The sequence below is a fragment of the Chamaea fasciata genome, unplaced genomic scaffold (assembly GCF_029207755.1).
Source record: "Chamaea fasciata isolate MVZ Bird 193981 ecotype frontalis unplaced genomic scaffold, bChaFas1.0.hap1 SCAF_7, whole genome shotgun sequence".
Classification (NCBI taxonomy): domain Eukaryota; kingdom Metazoa; phylum Chordata; class Aves; order Passeriformes; family Sylviidae; genus Chamaea; species Chamaea fasciata.
Window position 1 is genome coordinate 14660978 of NW_027094092.1, and position 22641 is coordinate 14683618.

General features: G+C 44.3%; 1 protein-coding gene across 1 annotated transcript in view; it reads left to right on the forward strand.

The window, feature by feature from the left end:
- Nucleotides 1-1092: 1092 nt before the first annotated feature.
- The window catches only part of LOC136292242 (receptor-type tyrosine-protein phosphatase eta-like), a 73547-nt gene continuing 51998 nt past the window's right edge, over nucleotides 1093-22641 (forward strand). Inside the window, 3 exon segments of the mRNA XM_066187672.1 lie at nucleotides 1093-1173; nucleotides 1175-1231; nucleotides 1233-1508. Of these exon segments, the coding sequence (XP_066043769.1) occupies nucleotides 1093-1173; nucleotides 1175-1231; nucleotides 1233-1508 (414 nt within the window).

The following is a 22641-nucleotide window of genomic DNA, read 5'->3' on the forward strand; positions in this document are numbered from 1 at the left end:
GCCTCCCAAACAAGGTCTGTGTGTGCCCTTACAGAATGATGGAATAGTTTAGGTTCGAAGGAACGTTTAAAGGTGACTTAGTCCAGCTGCCCTGTGATAAGCAGGAACACCTCCAACTCCATCAGGTTGCTGAGAGCCCTGCCCAACGTGCCCTTTAACATCTCCAGGGATAGTATATCTACAACTGCCCTGGGGAACCTGTTCCAGTGATTCACCTTATATCTAGTGTGAATCGACCGTCTTTTAGTTTAGAGCAATTCCCTCTTGTCCTGTATCAACAGGCCATGCTAAAAAGTCTGTTCCCATCTTTCTTACAAGCTCCCTTTCAGTACTGAGAGGCTCCAACACCGTTTCCCAGAAGCCTTCTCTTTTCCAGAGAACAACCCCAATGTCCTTATTGTGAATTTTCCCATGAACTCCCATGGAAAAAGTTGCTTCCGTAATGCTATGCATATGTTTTGAAGACTCAGAAAAGACAGGGAAATGACAAACATATGAGCTCAAAACTTCTGAGAAAATGAGGACTGCCAGTGTTTCCGTAATTAAAGATATGCTCTGTAAGCTGTCCCTGCCTCCCCCTTTCCCTTATCCAAGATGAATGAAATGTGGAACACTTCACCGAGCCTGGGAAGTAAGTTAAGGTTATAAAAGTGATTGCGTTTGATGATGTCACGTCCCTTTTGATGACACGGATAAAACACGTCCAAACCCATGCTTGGAGCGGGATGAGACTTTCTCGGGGGACGGTTTGGGGACGGAAGATGGTGCAACAAGCAGAGCCCCTCACTGCGGCAAACCCTCGGCGGGGCTCGGCCGCCCCTTACCCCGCCCGGGGCCGCGTCTGGCGACGGACGGGGCAGCGCTCGCCTCCGGCCGGCGGCGGGGCCGGCGGCGCAGTCCCCGGGGCTGGGTTAACCTCGCCTTACCCCTCACCCTTCTGCGATCGCCCGCCCCCGAGCACCGTGCCAGGGCCGGGCGGGCGGCGGGGCGCGCCCCGCGGCGCCGCTCCCTCCGCGGGTGCCGGCGGAGACCGGGAAACTTTCGGAGGGAGCCACTTCCTCGCCCGGCCCGGCTTGGCGGGGGAGATGTCAGATGCCGGCAGGGAGAGAGGGAGGGGGAAAGGCGGGGAAGCGCCAGCCGCAGCCCCTCCGCCCGCTGCCAGACGGCCATTTAAGCCGCGGGCGAGGGGCCGGCGGAAGAAGGCGAGGAGCGGCGGCGCAGAGAACTGACCGGCCCGGCTCTGCGGCGGCCGCTGCCCCGCTCGCCCCCTCACTCCGCCCCGCGCAGGGCTTCCCCCGCGGCTCCGTCCCCCCGCCTCTCGTAGGGCGGGGCGCGGGGGAGGGCCGGGACGCCGGGCGGTGCGGGGCTCAGCCCGGCCATGTCTCCGGGGGCGGCGGCGTCGGGCTGAGCGGCCGTGCGCGCAGCGGGGAGCGCTCTCCGCCACCATGAGGCGGCTGCCCCTGCCCTGCCTCCTGCTGCTGCCGCCGCTGCTGCTGCTGCCGGCCGAGGTGAGACCGAGCTGCGGGAGGCGGGGGGCTGCCGCACCTGCCCCCGCCGCGGCTGCCCCGGCTCGGCGCCCGCGGCTCGGCGGGGAAGCCGGCGGGGCAGGTGTGCGGCCGGGCTCGGGCTTTGTACCGCCGCGGCTCCGCCGGTGCCGCCCGCGGAGGGGAGGGCAGGGGAGGCAGGGGGCCGCGGTGGGGCCCGGCGGGGGCGTCGCTCACCTGGGGCGGGATCCCCGCGGCCTCCCCCTGTCCCCCGCCCGGCCGCAGCGGGGGCTGTGTTGGGGTTTGACCAGGCGGTGCAGCCCCGTGGCTCCTTTCGGGGCGTGAGGCTGCCCCGGTTGTTTTCCTGGGTAAATGCTGCCTTGGGTACGACAGGGACGGCTCTCATCTCCCCGGTGTTGTAGCCTGCCCTCCTCGTGTCGCTCCTGGTTAATTATATTTACAGGGTATATGTGGTAATAGGGTGTCTGTGCATTGCCCGTGCGTATCACCCGCTGGATTACAGCTTTCGGGATCAGCGCGGAGTTTCCACGGGAAAATGCTGCCGTGGTGCGGAGCGAGCAGCCCTGGCGGTGCAGGGCAGCAGATCCTATCGGCAGGAGGCCTTGGCCAGCACGCTTGGCTTTGAGGCCCCGCTCTGTTCCCACGTGTGTTGCAGGATGTTCTTCCAAGAACACCTTTCAGTGATGTAAATCAGAGCGCTTGCCAGGTGACCCGCTCAGCATGCGGGCACAGTCTCTCTCACCCTGGCTTCCCTCAGCTGATGGTGTTCTCAGCGCTCCCGTAGGAGTGCTTCATGGCTGCTGTGAACTCTGACGTTCTGGGGCTTGCTGAACTTTTGCTTCCAGATGTACCCGCTTGTCCTCTCTGCCTCAGTGGTTTCTGCTACACAAGTGTGAATGTGTGTTGATAGGAACCAAGGTGCTCAGTAATCTGTGGTGACAGATCTGCCTGAGAGCTGCAGAGCAGAACTGTACTGCTGCTTTACATTTTTGACTACTTTTTCCTTACCTGGCGTTGGCACCAGCTTGTGATTGCAGCCAATGACTGTTGTAAACATTTGCTTCCTTGTCTGTTTCAGGTTGGTGTACCTTGCAGTGTTTTGTCATTTGTTCTCTGTTGTTGCACCAAGCCTGGATTTAAAAATCTCTTCTGAATAAGAGCTAAAACTCAATTGGGTGTTAAAGTACGCCGGCATTTTGGAAGATCTCAGAAGAGGCCTACATTGCCCTTGGGTACAGGCTTGCAGGATCTGCCTGCCATGACCTCTGTTGCTTGTAGTTTTTCTTTTCAAGCTGGGTATGATATCTTGTGACTTAGTGATATCTAATGTTCTCTAAGTCAGGCTGTTAATTGGTGTCTAGTATGATTATTAATACTAAAAAAGTGGACCCTCTCCTTAATTACATGTAGTTACATTTATGTGTTCATCATCTGGGGACCTAGCTGCAGACCCTCAACTAGGTCTTGTCATCCCCTGATGTTATCAGTGCTCCTGTCTACATGCTACAGGACACAGGTCAGATTGCAGATCTTGGTGAGGCTCATAATTTCAGGTGGGGACTCTGCAGCTCATAGTGTCACTATTGAAAAGTTGGAAGACAGCATCCTCGATTTTGGCTTAATTGTATCTGTGAATGTGAAGGCTGAGGCAGGGAAGTCTCAGTTTACCAGGCTTCTTAATTAGTGCTGATCAGCACCTGGTGGAGTTCTGAACATTAGGAGCACATGCTTAAACTGCAGACAGGTGGGGAGAAAGGTCCTTTAGGATTTTTTCCTTAGAGGAATAGGATGTAAACTAGGTGCTCACTGATGGTGTGGTTCTGCAAATCATCCTCTCATTTGAAATTACGAAATTTCACCACGGTCCCTTATGTCAGGGTGGGTGGAATAACTCATATTTGAAAATATATGTGTCTATAGCCTATAAGCAGTAAGGATGGAGAATAAAGCCTGGCTTGGAGGCTGTGCTTTAAGCACGATAGTCTTGTTGCCCAATGCTGTTCACATGGTCTTGCCCCCTAAAAATGAGGATGTTCTCTAATAGGGCACAGTTCTGCTCTTTGTGTAGGGTTCTTTGTATAGGCTCAGGTGGGTGTTAGAGTTGGCCGGTGTTGTTTGAGGTGTGGCATGTGCTCAGGTACAGGGACATGGCCTGGCACTGCCTGGGGAGGCATTTAGCTGCTGTAGGAAGGTGACAGCAGCTGGCAGGACTGTCAGATGTGTGGCGTGAGCTGGGCTTCATGTGTTGCCCGTAAGAACTGTTGCCCCGTCTCTGCAGTCTCCCAGCCAGCCCCTGAGTGGGAAGGCAGCAGGTGGGGTGGAAGTGGCTCTCTGGGCTGCGTCTGGCCTATGTGTTGCCTCTCAGATGTCTGTGGGGACAGTGCTCCACACTGACACCACTGTGGGCCCAAGCACACGCAGGGACTGGGAAGCAGCCGGAGCTGTGGAGCAGCTGTGTCATGGCAGCTCCTCAGTGGTGTGATGGGCACATGATCTTTCCGTGGTGTCTTTTACTCAAGGATAAGCATCTCACTTATTTTTGAGGAATTACAGCATAGTGGGCAAGGTTGGAGCTGTTAAAAAAATGAACCTTGCTCTCTGTATTTTATTGAGAGTGATTATATTAGTGATATGATAAATAACATCTTTTAGTAAAAGAGCAACAGACGGTGTTTTTTTAGCTTGTTTTGGTGTTTAGAATTACAGATGCCTTTTATGTGGACCTAATAGCGTGTTGTTACATCTTATTCCATACACAGAACTACTGATACTGTGTGAGTTGATTATATAGGATTATAACTTAATTACTGGTCTGAATTTCCAGCTGAGGAGTTTAAATGAAGAACCATCTTATCTCAAATGTGGGCTTACCGTGTGTGTATGCTGCATGCGAGATAATTTCTGCCATATATTGGTCATTATTAATCAGCCTCGTTGAGTCATCTTCTGTGTAGTACAGTAAATTTAAATTTTAGTTCGTGAAATTTTTCTGGGTAATCTTCAGCACATGCAAGAAGTAGTTCATAGTAATTTCCATTAAACTTTGTGACTGGTCTACTTACAGCTCATTGAGAGGCTTACAAGAGAAACAAGACTGAGAAGTGCAAGGCTCCCTTGCTGCTTCTATTCATGCACTTCTGGGGTAAACCCTTTAATGGCCACTGTTAAAAACACGGGTATGAGCATTGCTGATCAGGAGAGCTGAGCAGGCCTGAACTTAAGCAGCACAGACCAGAAGGGGAAGCTGTAGCTGCGAACCAGTTTGCTTCTGTCTGCAGAGCTTAGAAATAAACTTCATTTGCCAGGCCAGGTTATTTTTCTGTGATGACTGCTTTGATTTTTGTTTAAAACGGCAACACAGGTTAATTTCCTGAGCTTCTTTGTGTTCCCTGCAAAGCCCCACAACACAAGCACCTTCTGCAGTGCTCAATGGAGGCTTTGTCTTCAGCGTGGCATGGATGTGCCTAGCGCTTCCTTAGAGGCATCGGCTGGCTGCACATTGCAGCACACTCACATGGTTTCCAATACTTTGAGTCTCCAGCCAGCAACACACAACAAAATATCTTCTTCTGCATATTTGAGATCAGAATTCAGGCCCACAGTGGAAATGTTGTCTGTGCAAACAGCCATGCTATTATTAGTACTTCCTCAATTATGTGAGCTACATGCACGTCTTTGTGGAGAATTTTCATGGCATGTAATTTTTTTTTTATGGTTGGAGTTTCTAAATATGAGGGAAATTGCTGCTGTTTTAAAATCTTTGGTTGTTCATTGTGCAGGGCATAATCTCTATAATTTTAATTTATGCATTTCCTTCTTTCTACTGGAGTTACAGTGTATCATAGAGGGAGCATTTTGACACTGTTGGAGAGTGGTTGGGTACTTGGATGTTTGCAGGTGCGAATCTGTGACATTTACTTGCCTGCTTGAAAGATTCTCGGTGTGCACAAAGGCCAGAGACACTATTAAACCAGTTGGTGGCTGCACATCTGGTTGTTAGCCTGATGCTTTTAGTTTGACTCTAAAATTTGAATGCAAATAGTACCTTGAACGTCGTGAAAGGAAGTGCTGGAAGTGTAGGAGGAGCTAGTTGAATTTTCTCCAGCAGAGAGGGCCTACTGCTATGTAGGGATGGGAGAGTGAAAGAGCTTTGCCTTAAATGGAGCTATCAGTAGGAAATTAATTTTCAGTAGGAGATGACTGTGCAGGGGAGGACTTTAATTGGGAGGGGGTGAACATGCGTTAATATGAAGTGTTAGAAAGCAAAGAGTGTAGGGGAAAGAGTGATCGCAGGAAGAGAAGAACAAAACAGATGCGCTGCTTTGGAAGGCTGCAGCAAGGCTCTTCTCTAAGTGCTTTCCAGCTGTTCCCAAATGTATCTGCACATAAACAGGCCTTCTGGGGCTATTAATCCAAAATTCCAGGAGAAAAATCCAAGATTAAGTGGGAAAAGTATTTCTGTAATCCAGCAAAGAATGGACATGTAAATGTGGTCCAACCAGAGCTGAATCAATAAATTCATGGCCTCCTTTGGTTATCTTCTATGGCCTTCATGGGCTTTCAGTGGAAAAGGCAGGGAAAGGTATGTCTGTATCTTTCCATAAATGTTGTTGGTATTTGGCATGTCACTGAAAGTACTTCTTTTCCTACCATCATCAGGAAATTGGAGGAACCCCTTGATATTAGAAACCAAGCAGTCCACCCATCACTCTTTTCCTTCTGTGCTCTCTGTGAAGATACCAAAGGCCATGTAGGAAAGCTTCTTTCTCCAGTGGTAGAAGTGTAATAGAAGAAAGGTAACTGTGCTTTTCACTGTGTCTCAGAATTGAAGAAATTGCACCTACAAAGAAGAAGAAATGGCAGCTCTCACTGGAGGGAGGGGTGATGTTGCTGTTTGCCTGTGGGGTCTATAACTGACCTTGGCTATACATAGTGCTTCAAACCCAGCTGGTATGAGTGGGGAAGAGGGCTAAAGCTGTGTTTGACATAAGTACTGTTTTGGGGAGGAGAAGGGACCCCTCTTAGGGTCACATTCAGGCTCTCCTAGACACTGCCTGGAAGTGTCTTTTTCTCTCCAGTGTTGCCCATCTGCTTGTTTCCTGTTCTTCTTGTCCCTCCTGTTTGTTTGGTACACTTGTGAATTTTCTCATTCTTTTGTACAGTTTTAGCCAAACCGAACAAGTAAAAGAAATACCTAGTGTGTCATTGGGAAGTTACTACTGCTTGCAAAGGTTTTGTTGTGTTCTGTGTGTGGGCTTCTGCTTTAGGGTTGAGGATATGGATGCTTTCTTTGAATGTTGGGTTGGGTGTTTTGTTTATTGGAAGGGCTTAATGGTTTTTTGGTTGATTGGTTTGGCTTTGTGGTGTGCAGGAGAACGCTGTCCACATACTGTAGTACTGGTTTCTGTGTTCTGTGCACCAAATGAGCCAGGGCTTGAGTATAAAGAATAATTTGTGTGAACTTCAGCCCTATTTTCCTCATTGAAGGTGAGAAATTTTTGCTTCTGAGACTGTAAAATCATCAAGTAAAGACTTGAACATCAGGTGCAGAGGTTTATTGCAAATTACAGCCTGTCTCTTGTGGCCTGGTAAGCAGATGCAGCCTCTTAGTTCTTCTGAGCCCCAAAGTGCTGGAGCCCTCTCTCCCATCATAGCCCAGGTGAGTGCCTGGGAGCTTTCCCTTGATAGGCTGTTAGATTTGTATCTACAACACAGCTGGCTCTGAGATTAGGTGCATTCTCAGAGTAATTCCTTACTTCCTTTTGACACTATTTTGGTAGGGGTTTTATTTTTTTGGTGTCTGCCAGCTTGCAAGCAGTTGGCCTGCACTTAGCCTGCATGGGAGTGTTCCCCGAAGGGGGTTATTTGTGCAGACCAGCTTTGTGGAAACCCAGCCCGTCCTTGGTCATTGAGGGATTGTAGCTTGGCATGGCTTTAAATGTATATTTAAAAGCCTCTGCTTCTGCTAGTTCAGCAGGATGGGGTTTTTTTGTTGGTGTTTTTTTTTTTGGGGTTTTTTTTTTTTTTTTTTTTTTTTTTTTTGTGGATGGAGTGTGTCAAAATGAATCAGTCATGGATGTCTTGGCAGGTGGGTGCTAACTCTGCATGCCTGTAAGAAGACTCCTGGTCCAGTTCATGATGTTACACATCTCACTCTGCTTGCTGGTGGTTTGTCTCTGCAATGGTGGATGGCTCTGGAGGGTGTCTTTGCACAGGAATGCTGGTGGCTTTTGTTTCTGCATTCCCCCTCTTGGCGGAGCTTAGACAGAGCTTTCAGTCATTATTTCCCCTTGTGCACTTGGGCTCTAGTAAATCAGAGCACTTGTTAATAAGCTTCCTTGTTTATTTTCTTATATACACACATGAACTGCTGGCTGGTCTGTTTCTACATACCTGCTTTTGAGTCCTCCCTTTCAAATGGTATTTTCTACCAGCTCTTTTTCTCGAAGGAAGGAGAGAGCCATGTGAAGGATGCCAGCCAGAAGATTGGTTTGTGGGGGCCACCTTGACTCATGACACAGGAGGATGCTGCAAAGGGTGGGGCAGCAGAGCTTAGCTTTGGGGCAGGCCAGCCTAAATGAGCAGCAAAGCATGGGACTGCCCATGGTATTACAGGCAGGGAAGGCTTCCTGCTGCCTCCCCATAGCAGTTGTTGTGCCTGGAGGATCAACAGTCCATGTTGATAAGTGGAGATTGCTTCTTTCTGCTGCCTTTCCTTCCCAGGGTTTCCTCATTCCCAAAATAGCTCAGACAATGGAGTCCCAGACTGTCCTCTTGCAACTTTCAACTTAATTTTCCTGAAGGTCTCATGATACAGAAGGGGAAAATTGTGAGACTTCATTTTAGTTACCTTCTTTATTTGTCAAAATCTGCTCTGCTGCTTGACTTTGTGCAAGGTGGCCTCTGTGCTCTGAAGTGGAAAGAGCAGGATGGATGCTGGAGTGGAAATGCACGAGGCTTCCACCACCAGGGACATCTGGATTGGAAAGGCAACCAGTCTGGTGTGCTGGCAGGGGTTTGGGGTAAATGAGCTCTCTGAGACCAAGATGTGGTTTTGGCTGACAAAGAGAAGGGCTTCCACTGTTTCCCTCTGGGATGCAGGTGTAAGAAATGCACATTAGCGGAAAGTAGCAGTGTGGAACCATCAAAAGATACTGACTTGGCCTTTCTGGTGGTTTTAGTACGATATGAGATGTGCCATGGTTTCACTGTACTTTTCAACCAATAAATGTGACATTTTATGAAACACAATGTGAGGAAAAGAATGGGTGCCTGTGGCTGGCATCAGTTTTACATATGTAAAATTGTATTGTGTTAAAAAGGGAGTTTAGGATTTTCTTCCTTTTGTGATCATGATCTTTGGTTCTGCAGGAATTTTACACGCTTAAAAATACATCAGCTCAAGGGGGAAATAAAATGGGCAACAATAAATTGGTAGGGTCCTTTTGGATCATCAAATTCTGTTTTCTTTATTTGCTTTTCTCTAGTGAAGGCAGATAAAGGAATTCCAAAGTCTTCTTGACACTGCACGTTTTATAATTCCAGGTTTGGAACTGAGTCCTTGATGTTGCTGCTACGTGAATTACACTTTCTAAATTCTAGTATTCTTTCTGCTTGCAGGGTCAGCTGCTTCTTCTAATACTTGGCCTGAAGTTCAATACCAAATGTCCTTTTGGTGGTCAGTTCTGATGTGATTTTTTTTTTCTTTTTTTTTTTTTTTTTTGCTAAGTAGGTTGTGCGTGGTTAACTGAGTTCTTTGATGCTTTCACCTTCTATGGATTTATACTTTATTTTATAAAGGGGAAGTACAGGAATTGTAACCACAGTTTCTTTCCCACAGTCTTAGTAAACGTGTGTCTTCAACAAAAAAAAGAAGTTATTTGTTAGGGGAAGTTCGTTATCTTTGGTTCAGTTTACATAACTCTTTCAGGGTAATTCACCTCTCATTCTGTGCAGCTGGGCACCAGGGAGAAATGAGCAGCCCAGCTTTGAGATCAGGATCTGGCCTTTTCAGCTGGAACACTGGGCATGTCAGAGACACAGGCCTGGTGCTCTAAACTCACAGTTTGATAGATTTTGTATCTGACATCTTAGGAAGGGAGACCTACATGGTCTTACTTGAGGTAAAGGAGCAGCATTAATATTTGCAGGATAAAAGTTGTTTGGTTTTTTTTTGTTGTATTTGGTTTTTTTTAAAGTTCAAAATCTCTCTGCTGTTCAAAATCCTGTTTCTGAGATGAAAGGAAAAAAGGAAAAATTTTTGTGAAAGCTTCTTTTGCATTTTTTTCAAGTGAGTGATAGACAAGCCAGTAATTCTAATTAACTGTGTTCTAGTTTTAAGACTTCTTACAACCAACTAAAAAACCCCATGCTTTATTGGTACTGTTAAATTGAACATGTTCATTGGAGTGATCAGTGAAAAATTAAATGCTTTGCCACATCCATTTTAAAATAGTTGAAACTGTCCCTAAGCGCATGCTAAGCACTGATAGATATTGGTGTTGTCTATGTGTTGAATGAAATCTAATTTTAAGACATAATTATGGGAAAGGACAAGGCTGTATGATCTGGAAGTGGATCTGTTGGGCCTTTGTTCTGTAATCTCCATAACAATGCAGGTAATTGTACATGACAAATCTCAACAATACACTCCTTTGTCCCTATTAAAAGAAAGAAAACTTGCCTTTGTCTGTAACTTACGAAGGACTTCCATTTGGACATGTTAAAATTTTGAGGAGATAGTTCCAGAGAAAAAGCCCTAGCTAGTTAACAGAAGAAAACCAAAAAAGTGATTTTATGTGTTGAATCCATTTGGAAACAGGCCTTTTTTCCAGCTTAACAGTTACAGATGAAATGTTGTTCCAAAATGTTTAGATGTTCGTTCATAAGATGTGACTTTAATGGCCAAGTCTGCCAGCAGCATGTTAGTGCATTTTTATCTTCTTGTCTTTCTCTCCAGTGATTTTTCACTATTGCTGAAGGGCAGTTGATCTAAAATATAAATGTCCTAACGTATTCTTTATGTGGGTTTAAGACTATATAATGAAAGTGTAATTGCTTCTGAGCTTTTATTGTGTATGCCCAATTCCTCTGTGACATTCTTGTGTGTGATGTCTGCTGTACACTCGTAGTAAAATAGCCACATTAAAGAAGCTAATAATCAGCTTTCTATATTCATGAGTTTGAAGGCCTAAAATTCTTGGAAAACAAGAGCTGTATCCTTAACTAACTTTATAATGTGCTTTGAAAAACCACCAAACACCCAAAACTAAACAAGTCTTCCAACAAGCCATTATATGCTTTTGATGATTAAAAGATATAATTAGTTTATTGCACTCTGAATTAAGCTAACATTCTCTTTCTTTCTTGTCCTCAATATTTTGGGGAGTCCTGCCACTGCTGATGAGAGTGCATGTGCTGAGCTTTAGCCAGCAGCAAATACTTGCAGGTGGATGCAATATCTGGAACAGCCTTTGGCAATATTCATTTCCCAGTCCTACAAGACAGATCTACGGTATGTGGATTAACTGGTATTTATTTAACTATTGTCTTCTGACTCAGTCTTCATAATTTTACATGTATCTGTTCAACTATTTCCTGGTTCAGTGTGAGAAGCACAACACTGCAGGAGGAATGAGCAGAAGGTCAGAGGTGCTGTTTAGTTACTGCAGAGCATGCTTTTCCCTCTTCACTGATAATGGAGCCTAGTTCTTTATGGAGGAATTGGTTAGAACTTCATCTAAATGGTGCAAATAGTTCTCTTCTAAATTTCTGAAAGTTTGAGCAGCCTACAAAAAAAAAAAGATCCTTTTCACTCACTTGCACTGTTTTCAACTTGCAGGAAGGGACTGCAGTCTATCCAGCAGTTATTAAGTCAATGACTGGGTGATTCTCACAGAGCAGCCCCTGCTTCATCCTAGCAGAGCCACTGCCTGCTTGCAGTGCTGCTGCTGGACAGGAGGTAATTTCTGATAACCTTCTGTGTGCCCCACAGGTTCCGCTGCATGCAGAATTCTGTGCAGTGCATTTATGGTTTGTAAGCAGTGTTTGCAGTGATTGCTCCTATCTGTAAATTTAGGGCTATTCATAACACCTGGCAAAGTTGCTAAGAGGAACAATAAGTTTTAATGCCAGCTCTGCAAAAAAATGTGTTGCTGCAGATTGAGTCTCCTGCAGTCTTGTTTCTGCAAACTGCCTTCCTTAGTTGCTTCTTCCCTCTTGCAAATGATTTTTTCAATTGTAAAAAGGCAAGATGAAAAAGAAAACAGGTGTCTCATATGTAGACATTTATTCAGTCATTGCTACTTGTGGTATTTGTCCCTGTTGTCTCCAGATTTCATCAAAATTCATTCCGTGAATGTTAATCTGAGTTTTGCAGTGAGAACTGGTCAGCTGAACATTGTCTCGTCCTGTAGAAATGTGTGGAAAAGATGGGAGATAAGATAGTGCCAAACTTCAGTTTCCCTTCTGAACAAAGACCTCTTACTTTTGCTTTCCTGAAGTCAGACATTTACTGTTTCATGCTCCAGTATGAAGCACAGCACTGATGAAATCCTGCTGGAGTTTTGAAGATAAAGTTAATGACTGAGAAGTTCTAGGACTCACAGTAGGTTGTTGTGTCAAGGTTTGTTTGTACTCACCTGCCACCCCTCAAATCTTTTTTGCACTTCCCTCCCCTTTCTTGCACTGGCTGCGTTGTGTGACCTAGAGGTTGTAAATATGCCATGGGACATTATAGTTGTACATGGCTACTACTAAGGAATCTTTTGGGGTTAGGATCTCTGGCAATGACTTCAAAAAAGAAATTTTCCTCAATCAGCAGGTGCATACAGGAAATCAGCAAAGTGCCCAACCTCACCTGTCTCCACCAGGATTCACTTCTGCTCACAAACTGCATCAAAATTGAGAGCTGCGGGGGGAAAAAGCTTCCTTTATACAACTTCCTGTGTTTTGTGAATACAGGGTTCCTTTTTGGTCATGAATGGGTTATAAATCAGACAAAAGCGGGGTTGTGAGGTCTTGTTTCTTTCTTCTCTAAGTGAATTGACTAATTCTTGGTGGGTTTGTAGATAGGAAAGGCATTCCTTACATCAGGCACAGATGGGGAAAGGGTTCTTGTGTGGTGGGATAGACATTTACCTCTAGACACAGGGCAGCCTGTGGGAAACCACTCGAGTGATTGGGAAAAGGGAGTAGGGGTGTGGGTGAGGCTGCACAAAACCTTGGCAGGCATTTAGTGGGACAGTGAATATCACCCTGGATATGTGTCATGGAGCAAGTCCCAGTTCTGAAGCCGCTACTCATAGCAAGTGTGGCAGCAAGAGGCATTGGGATGCTAGGGAGCTTCTGAAGGGATGGCACATGGATGTGCAGATCCTGCTAAAGGTAACAGCCATTGTATTGAAAAGGTGCAAAAACCAGCCAGTAAAATGTCTGCATTAGAAATGGCTTCCATCAGGCTGTTCTAGCCCCAGACACAAAACTGAAACAAACCTGTTTGTTGCCTTTGTACAGCAAATACTGCTTTTTTTTTTCCTGACCAACAAAACCCACAGTTTGTTTCTGTATGTCCTATGGGGCTATGACTGGTCTTGTGAGCAGTCTGTGGTTTGTATGCATTGGGTGGTGTTTGGAGGACTTCAGTTAGAGATGTTCCTGTCCCTCCTTTAATGCGGCAAAGAGAGCTAAACAAGAACTGTGTGTGGGTACAGCTAAGGAGGACAAGTGTAAGAGAGGCTACTTGAGCCTTGGGTGTAAGCACTCCTTCATCATGTCCATCTCTGGACGCAGAGTTTCTGAAGAAGAGGAAATAGGTTTTTGGGGGAGGATGATGAGTAAACACAGAATGTACATGAGTAGTGAGATTGCTGCAGCCTATGTAAGCTAACAGCGTGCCTCAGCTGTTGAAGCAGTGCCCAAGCATTTGCTGTTGCATTACACAGAGCTGGACCATATTCCCTCTGACATGAAACCAACCAGTCCACCTCCTCCTTCTTAATTAGAGCCTCTTGGGGTGAGACATCCCTTCCTGAAATGAGAGGGAGGCCAAATTCACATGCTACCCACCACCCCCTGACCTCTGCACACTTGACAGCTGTGATAACATGGTACTATCCCCTCTAATTTGGATACTGGTTAAAAGTGATGGAAGGCATTTCTGGACAGCTAGTGCTGAACCTGCAGGCTCTCTCTAAATGAGATCACCAGCTGTGTGCTTCTTGTGAAGAGGTGATGATGATCACTGTCTGCTGATGGTCAATTCATGATGATCTGAGAGCTTAAGAGGAGTGAGCCTGTCTGGTTCATCTGCTTCACTGCCCAGTTGTAAAATCTCCAGTCTATGGTGACCATTACTGAGGGGAAGATGTGACTGGTGTTACTGTTTGCATATGTATATATATATGCACACACTTCAGGATATTGCTCAAAGCTTCCTAACTGGGAATGGGCCTACCTTGCTTGCTTTGAAAATGCATGGGAAGGCAGTCTCTGTTCTTAAGTGCCCAAATGTATGTTATTTTAAGCATGTATGAGTGTAAACACACAGTCTGGATTTAGGGATCATTTCTGTGGCTGCATAATCCACCTCTGAAAACCTGGGAAGTGTTGGAATTAACGCTGCCTGTTTGACTTTAGTCTGCCTCTTTCCAAAGGATGGAGGCAGAGCCTTCTGCTCCCCATGCTTGGCTGTTGTTGCTCAGTGCCAGCCCTCTCACAAGAAGGTGCTGCAGGAGAAGCTTCAGCTTGCCTGGATGTATTTTGGGCTGCAGGTAGAGTGTCCCAGTGCAGCTCCCCATACACAGCCTTGCTAAGAGGTATGTTTGCCTCCCTTAGATTTTTCAATTCCCTTTCAAGCTGAGGTGAGAGCATTGGCACAGCAATCTATTTTCACCCTTTCTCAATGTTTTGAAGCATTTTGGTTGCAGCATTTCATAATTAAGTAAATATATCTAGGCGGATGTTGGCACATAGTCCTAAAACTTTCCCTCCAAATCGAAGCACTTGGGGTAAGTTGTGAAGAGGGATCTGCTGATAGGAGACCCTGGGTAATGTCACATTACACCCTGTGAATTACCATTCAGATTTTTCATTTAACTAGCTGCCCTTGATTTTCAGAGCATCAGTGCCTGCCTCCCTGTCATACAGAACAGCTCTTTCTCCTGCTGCAGATGTTCACCCTCAGCCAGGCTCTGTGGTGTGGAATGCACAGTGTGTGAGAGCACCCTCAGGTAGAGACACTGTGCTGGTGATGCTCTGGTGAAATCTCCAAGCACACCTGAGATGGGCAGCCTTGACAGAGATGTGGCACATCCCAGTGGCAAGGCCTTTTCTAAATTCTCCCCTCTCCAGGCCGGGTAATCCTGGTGTAACTTTAAGTGGGTGAAAGCTCCACCCATTCTGAGTTTACTTAATTCAAGTGTGGAGGGTCTTTCTCACAGCATTTCTTATACTTGTTTTTAAATCCAGAATATCCCATTTTCTTACGTCTTCTCTGTATGTACATAATTGCAGTTTGTAATTTTGATTGAAAATCCATCCTTAATGGCCCTGTCTCTTACACGGTTCCCTGTAATATATTATTTTAGAAACATAGCTATTTTCATATTTTAGCATTTTTATCAATATGAAACTTCAGAACTTGATTTCTCTCTGAAAGAATCTTTAAAAGTCTACTGCTAAAATTTACCCCTGTTCTTTACAACTTTTTATCTCCCCCTTTCCTTTTCTGCCCACACTTCAAGTCAAATTTTAGGTATGTAGGTAGGATGGGTTTTACTAATGGGGGAAACAGTCACATTCAGTGATGGAGAGGAATAAGTGCTTGTATAGTGTGGTGACAAAGTGTTTTTTGCAAAACTCAGACTGTAATTGCACATGGTCTATGGTACAGCTTCCACCCCAATTTTATTTCATGCTTATATTCAGTTTTTGCATATACGCATCACAGAATAGCTTGGTTTCATTTGTATTTATTTAACTTGGTGAGGAGGAGGAGGATGGTGTTTTAATTGAAAGCAAAAATTCCTGTGAACCATACGCCTCACTTTTCAGTCAGCTCTTAATTAAATTTCTTTCTCCTCCCTGTTTCCCCTTTGTGTGCATAAATGAGAACTTACGTGGGAGAGCCCCATCACTGTTACTGTGTCACAGTCCTGTTTTATGATCTTGTAGTTCCCTCTGTGTGGATCAGACACATTCACAAAGATTGTTATTACAGACACATTTCTTATGTGGAAGGAGCTTATGGAAGGTTAAATATTGCTGCTGTAGGTCCTTTGGTCAGTATTTCAGAGTGATGTTGAAAATTGATGTGTTGAGCCCCTGGGAAAACTTCTGTTCTTAAATGTGGAGAAAAAGGCACGAGTGTCTGAGGTAACAGTGGAGTGATGGCACACAGCTTGGACTTTCTGAATTTCAGTTCTGCTAAGTCATTGCAAGGGGACCCTACTCATGTTTTTGCTTTCTACCAAAAAGTAATTTTTAATACTAGTCAGTTTTTATCATAAGATAATGGGATACTCCAAATAGCATTAGCCAGTTCAATATATGTGTGTGTGTGTATATATATAATTATATCTCTCTATATATAAATGTGACTGTGTATGTCCACAGTATGTATTTGTAAATGCACAAGAGAAGAAATGAACCTTTAGTGAGAAATTATTTTATTTTGCTCTTTTGTTTGTTTAGTATCAAGTATTGTTTGAAACAGGCTAAAGGGAAAGGAACTGTGTGTTGAGATAAGCAGTAGGAGAATTTAAAAAAAAAAAAGTTATGTACTTGGCTTAAATGATGTCCAGACTTACTGTGATATTTTCCAGGCACTAGTGTTTTCCTTTTTGCTAAGATTATAAACAGTTGATTTTTGTTGAGTCTACAAAATAAAAAAGAACAACAGTATTAATACATTTAACTGTTCCTGAAGTATGCATTGGAGTGCATTGTTTTACTCTTCTGTTGTGCTTTAAAGAGGAACCTTGCTACATCAGGTTTTAACTTCTACAACTGACTAAGGAACTGTTGGCTTGATAAATAACCATATGATGAATGGCAGGGGGAAAAATGGTGAATCAAATACTGAAGTACTTGAATGAGTTCACCTTAGGCACTTACAAGAAATTTCATCAGTAGAACACGCCAGGATTGTTTCAGTGTCTCTTCTGTTTCTGTTAGATCGATTCTGGGCAGGATGTCTTTTACACAGGCATTTTGTGTAACCATGTCTCTGTAATTGGAGGAAAAATCAAGAGTTTGTTCCAGCCCCAGCATCCCTGGTGTTGGTGTGTCTGGCAGCTGGTGTAGTAGTGTGGGTTTGATGTGGGTGCGTGAGCTCAGCAGGCCCTTGCTAGGCTGATGTGTATCCAGTCCGGATCCTCTTCTGGTGTGAAGTTATTGTGTGGCAGATATGTCCAAGCGTGGGGATGGAAAGATTGGATGAGTTGCCTGGGGTTCAGCAGGAGCACTGAAGGTATGCCTTGCCAAAGCAGAACGTGTGTGCTTGCTTTCCATCCATCCCATCTTGAGGGGAATTTGGATTTCTTTAATGCCCAGGCTTGTGTTTGTTTGGCTCCTAAGGCCTGCAGCTCATTATGTCTTGGTTTAACAAGGTGTCTTGTGCATTTGAATCCCTGGAGCCTGTTCTCTACAGCTTTTGGCCACGTATCTCCTTGTCTGTTTTGTTACCTGGATGACAGCACTGTGAACTTCCTAATGCAAGAAGTCATTTCTGGAGAAAAGAGGGAATTAAACAACATGTGATGGATTTTGTGCTTGCTATCGAGAATATATTTTCCTATGAAAATAGAATCAATGGAAATTTAAGGCTCAGTCTGCTATGACATGGTAGAAAATTACTTGAGTGTACTGGTAGAGCGCTGAGAGGTTGGTTGCAATGTTTGAATGTCTCCAGGTACGTAAATAATGTCATCTTGTCATATCATGGTCTAGACGCATGTTGCCTTCAAATAGGAGAAATACCTAATACTGTTTGTTTGAAAATGTCTTTTCAAAAGGCATGTGCCAAGAAGCAGTGTGCTGGGGAATAAGTTCAGTTATAACTAGAGGGCTTTTTTTTTTTTTTTTATTAGCAGAATTGTTTGTGAATGAGCAATGGAGATAGTGACCTACAGGGTTTATGAAATGTGGGAATCTGCCTGTCTAGCCAGCACTATAAATAAATAAGAAAGGCTTTTGAAAGATTTTTGTCCGTTCAATATACATTATTTTGTTTCAGCAAGTGTCCTTTGCTTCACAGGCTGTGTTCTGTATATGGTGCTATTTATAATCTGGGGTGGAGGAAGAGTCTCTGGGAGTGGGTGATTCACAGACACAAAATAGGGCCATAAACAATGTTAACACTGTGGCATAATCTGATAAAATCAGAAACTTGGACAAGGAGTGCAATGCTGTTCCTCACTAGGGCTGTTGTGTGGCAGCTTTTTCTCTCTTTCCTCTGACCTTCTCCGGCCTTTCAGAAATGCCCTCCAGTTTCGTTTTCCTAAGAGCCCAGCACGGGGCTGCTGAAGGTTAACCTGGCTCAGCCTTCGGCAGGGAGGCTTCATACCTGACCCATGTGAAGGGTGCATGCCACTGCTGGTTTTCTGGGACGTGGCAGGGGAGTGTCCAAGGACTTTGATAGCTCAGTGGTTGTCTCCTGTGCACCCTGGCCTGGCTGCAGAGAGATTGTGTTCATGGCCAAAGGTGGCTCAGTGATCGTATCGTGGGCTGGGAGTTGGGGAGATGAGTTATGGATATGTGTTCTCTCACACTGCTCCTTTTGTGGGCTCTGGCAGGGAAAATGAAGCACTTAAAATCTGGAGCTTGCTTAGAACTATGCTGAGGAACAGAGGGCCAAGCAGACATGAGCTGTTGGACCACACTGAGGTGGTATTTTGAGTGTGTGTCTTTACTGTGCAGGTAGAGATATCTTAACTGCCTCCAGGAATAAAATGTGCGCTTCCTTGTGCGAAATGAAACACTGACCAAGTCCAGGATTTGTTACTGGAAAGAGGGCAAAGTAGAAGGGTTTTGAAGAGCAAGGACATAATCATTGGTGCTTCTCTCAGGCAGTAGTTGGAGGTGTTATTTAGGCTGAACTTTGAGGTACAGCATCCATTATATATGTGTATATTTCTTTGAGGCTGTTACAGTCTGTCGGAAGGAAGTTATTTGTCAAACTTACCCAAGTACTGCATTGCAGAGCCCATCCTAAAACTCAGGGCTCATAAGCAGGCTTGTGCATCTCCAAAACCATGGTGTGTCGAGCAAATCACAATTTAGGGAGTCACAAAGGAGAGGAGTATGTGAAGACATGAAGAAAAAGACTGTAGCACAGGAGTTAAAGATGAAATTTTCTTATGGTGATGAATGGAGCTCCCAAAGTACTTTCTACTGAGAGGCCTGTTGGAACAAAATCAGAAAAAACTTCTGATTCAAGCCATGTCAGAGATGAAAAGCACATAGAGTTAATTTTAAAAAAAGGAAAAGAAGCTAGCCCAACCAAATTAAAAATACACGGGCAAAAGTGTGCGCTCATCGTAGGGAGGAGAATTCTATCTTTTGCTTTCTCCTATTATGGGAGGGGTCATTGTTTCTTTTTCTAGTAAAAGAATCCTTTTTTTAAAATGTCTGTGGGAAAGGAGAATAGTCTGAATTGAGTCTTTGAGATGTTGTATTACAGAGAGTCACAGAAAATGTACTATGCAAATGACTATCTGCCTTATTAGATGCCTCAATAGAGTTCATTGTCTCAATATTGCTATTATTGGAGATGGATGGACACTACGTGATTTTGCCATCAAGCTGAAAACCTTCAGTGTTAGAGTCTCATTACAAGGGCAATAATAGTGCACTGACTTAAAGGAGAAAATTGAATTAAGGGGAGTGAAAGGTCCATTGCTCTGTCCATTTTAGTTTGTCTTTTGTAGACTGTGCATCGTTTTAGGGGTCACAACAGGGGGGTTTGTGCTTCATGATCTTGGTTTTCTTCATCTTTCATTGCTAATAAAAAGAAAGCCCTTTTATGAGGAGGAATCCCCAGCACCTGCTTGATTTTGCTTGACTGCGTTTGTAGGAATGCTGGTGTTTTTGGATGGTGGTGGTGTTTTCTCAGGTGGGGGCTGACCTGTACCACCTTTCTGTCCTCATGGAGGAGGAGCATCATCAACTCCTTTGTTCCCTGGTGTCAGGAGCTCATCACAGTATTGCTCTAGCCTCAAGTGGCTTTTTACCTGTGTGACTGCTCACTGAGCCTCTCCTGAGCTGTCACTAGAGCCTCACACACTGCCTGGGGCAAAATCTAAATCCCGAAAGCTGCTGAAGCCAAAATCTGTCTGATGTCCCAGTCTGTGCATTGTCAATTACCCTTAAGCCTACTTTTGAGGGCTTACATTGACAAGAATGCTGTCTTAGGACAAGTGCTTGAAATTACAACTAACTGGTGTTTTGTGATATGTAATTTTTTCTGGGCATCACTTGGTGTGCTGGATCTGGCTTCATTACAGTATGGGAATTTCCAGATGAAACTTTGGCTCCGGAAGCGTGTGTTTGGTGTCTCTGTGGCCCCATGGCAGTAGTGGGGATCCATCATTGATCTGCTGTTTTCCATGGTGTGATGTATCTCTTCAACGGTGGTTCTAAACCTATCATTTCCTTCATTTGTTTCTTAGTGTGGAGGGGAAAACAACATAGTTTGTCTCTCTTTTATTGTCTGATTAAGATGCGTGGAAGTTAATGAGTAGCTAAAAGCAGCAGGGGCAAATTGTGCTGTAACACAGTAAACTCACTCAGTGTTTGCTTTCCTTCCTTGACTTTTCAGTCGTGGAGGGGATGAGGTAGGCCTATTACTCATTAAACAAAAACAGTTCTTTACGGCCTCGAGCATTTTCCCCCAAATACCCAACTACCTCCTGTTAGTCCTTGAAAGTAGCACCTGTTCTGCAGTACTCTGGAATAGGTATTATAGTTACCAGGGATTGCAATGCGTGCACACTGTGTGAGCCACATTTCCTCCCAAATCTTTATGGAATAAAGCCTAAATTGCAGAATAAGGCATGCTTTACTCTTACTGTGTCATTCACCTTGGGTTATGTGCTCTAGCTTTCAGTATTTCACTGTTGCTTATTAACGTTTAGTAAACTTTCCTTCCTGTTGCATGTGTGAATATATACTCTTTAAGTTCTCCATTTCACTTTCCACTTCAGTTTTCCACATTGGTCTTGAGGGGTTAGTTTAATACAAGTGTGTATTTAGGAAGAAGAAATTAATGTATTGGCAGCTGTTGTAACCCTTTGTTTTTGTAGGAGGGTTGGATCCATCTCAGAAAAATTGCATCTTCTTGGGTTAAAAATGGCCACTTAGTGTAGTCTGCTGGGCATTCTTTTGGGGAAGGTTTAAACAGTAAATTATCCTAAATTCCTGTAGAACCTAATCCAGCAGACTTAGTCAAGTTGTAAAGCAGCAGCTCTTCTGCTTTTGTTGTTTTTGATGACACTTTCCTACTGCCATGACCCTGAATATGATGATTACTGAAAGTTTTTTTAAAAAACAAAACCGACCCCCAAATGTGCACCCTTCCTCCTGGAGCTTTTGGCAGTGCCTTTGCCAAGTCAGTGTTTCGTTTGCTCTGTGTTTTTGGTCATGTCGCATGTGGCAGACACAGAAAAGGGAAGGAAAAAGTACTGTAGGAAAGAGTAAGGTATATCTGTAAGCCCACAAGTCTTCCTAGATTTCAGGAACTGTGCTTATCCCTAATAAATATCTCCAACTGATTAAAAGCAGGAGGAAAATCTAATTAACAGTGCAGCTTTTAAGTTAAAATTCTGGTAGTGCTGAGCTCAGTGAATCGAGCTAACTTGTGTGTTGCCTTTATCAATAGAGATAATTTAAGGGAGTGTTGGAAGATGGGTTACAGAAGTAAAATTTGTTTGGCATGTACAGCAACAGAAATTCTGCTTTTCTTCTGCTGCTCATCAGAAAAGCTCAGTGCACAGGTAGTGCATTGTTTTGCACTGAGCTATCTGTCTAATCTTTCAAGGAGTATGTGGGATTTTGTGTTGCTTGAATATATTCTGTGATTAGACATAATAGGTTTTATTATATGCAAAAAAGCACACCTTTGTGGTTCTTGCAACTGTTTTGAATATCCTGGGTTTTATGCAGCTTGTCTTTTTCTTGTGTGACTTCTTTATATTATTTTAACTCACTGTATTGAAAAAATAAGGAAAATATTCTCATTATCTCAGTAAGGAAGACATATTATACATTTAGGACTGGCTGTGTAGAGTTCAATGACCATTTCATAAAATGGCACCCAAAGCTGTGAAGAGCTCCTGGGGCATTTTCTCCAACCCTCTTTTTCTGACTCCCTTGTACATCTCAGAAGGGCTTTAGCCACTTTGTTCTTCCTCTTGGAGCTTATATTTTATTTTCAGCATCACCACCTGCCTGAGGGGAAAATTTCTCCCCTTCTGAAGGAAGATGGAAGGTCTGGTTGTGTACTGAAGTGAACCCTTATGCCTTTTGGTTGTTAATGATGGGAAGCGGAGCTGCAGCCTATGACCACTTAACTCTTCTGACATCTCACTTGCCTGCTCCCCTTCTATGCTGAAGGAAATTTTGGTGGGGTTTTTTTATTATTTTTTTTGTGCTGCTGGCTTTGTATTCCTACATATTACTTCTTTTTTTTTTTTTTTTTTTTTTGCGAAGTTGGAGCTTTTTAATTCTTAACCTTGGTCCACTGGATTTTGGTAACTTTCTTGAGTCTCCTTGCCAAAGAAGCAGACGTTTGGAAAGAACTTCTAAAACAGGGAGGGGTAAATTACCTCACTTTGTCATTCCTACAGTTTTTACCCTGCACATGCAGCAAAAGGTGATTATCTGGCTGAACGTATTCTGGACGATGAAGTATTTGTATCAGGTGAATGCTGTAGACTCAGCTTTTGAAACACATGCTGTAGCAGATAGAATTAATGTTTTGCACTGGTGGAAAGGGATAAATCCTTTGCAATTGCCAGCTGCCTTAAAGACCCTCCGTATTGCTGTGATTGGGTTGGAAGGACAATGGGCAGGAGTGGTTTAGATGAGAGCAGAGCTCTCAATAGAGTGGTGCCCTGGTTTCTGTTTCTAAGTGTTACTG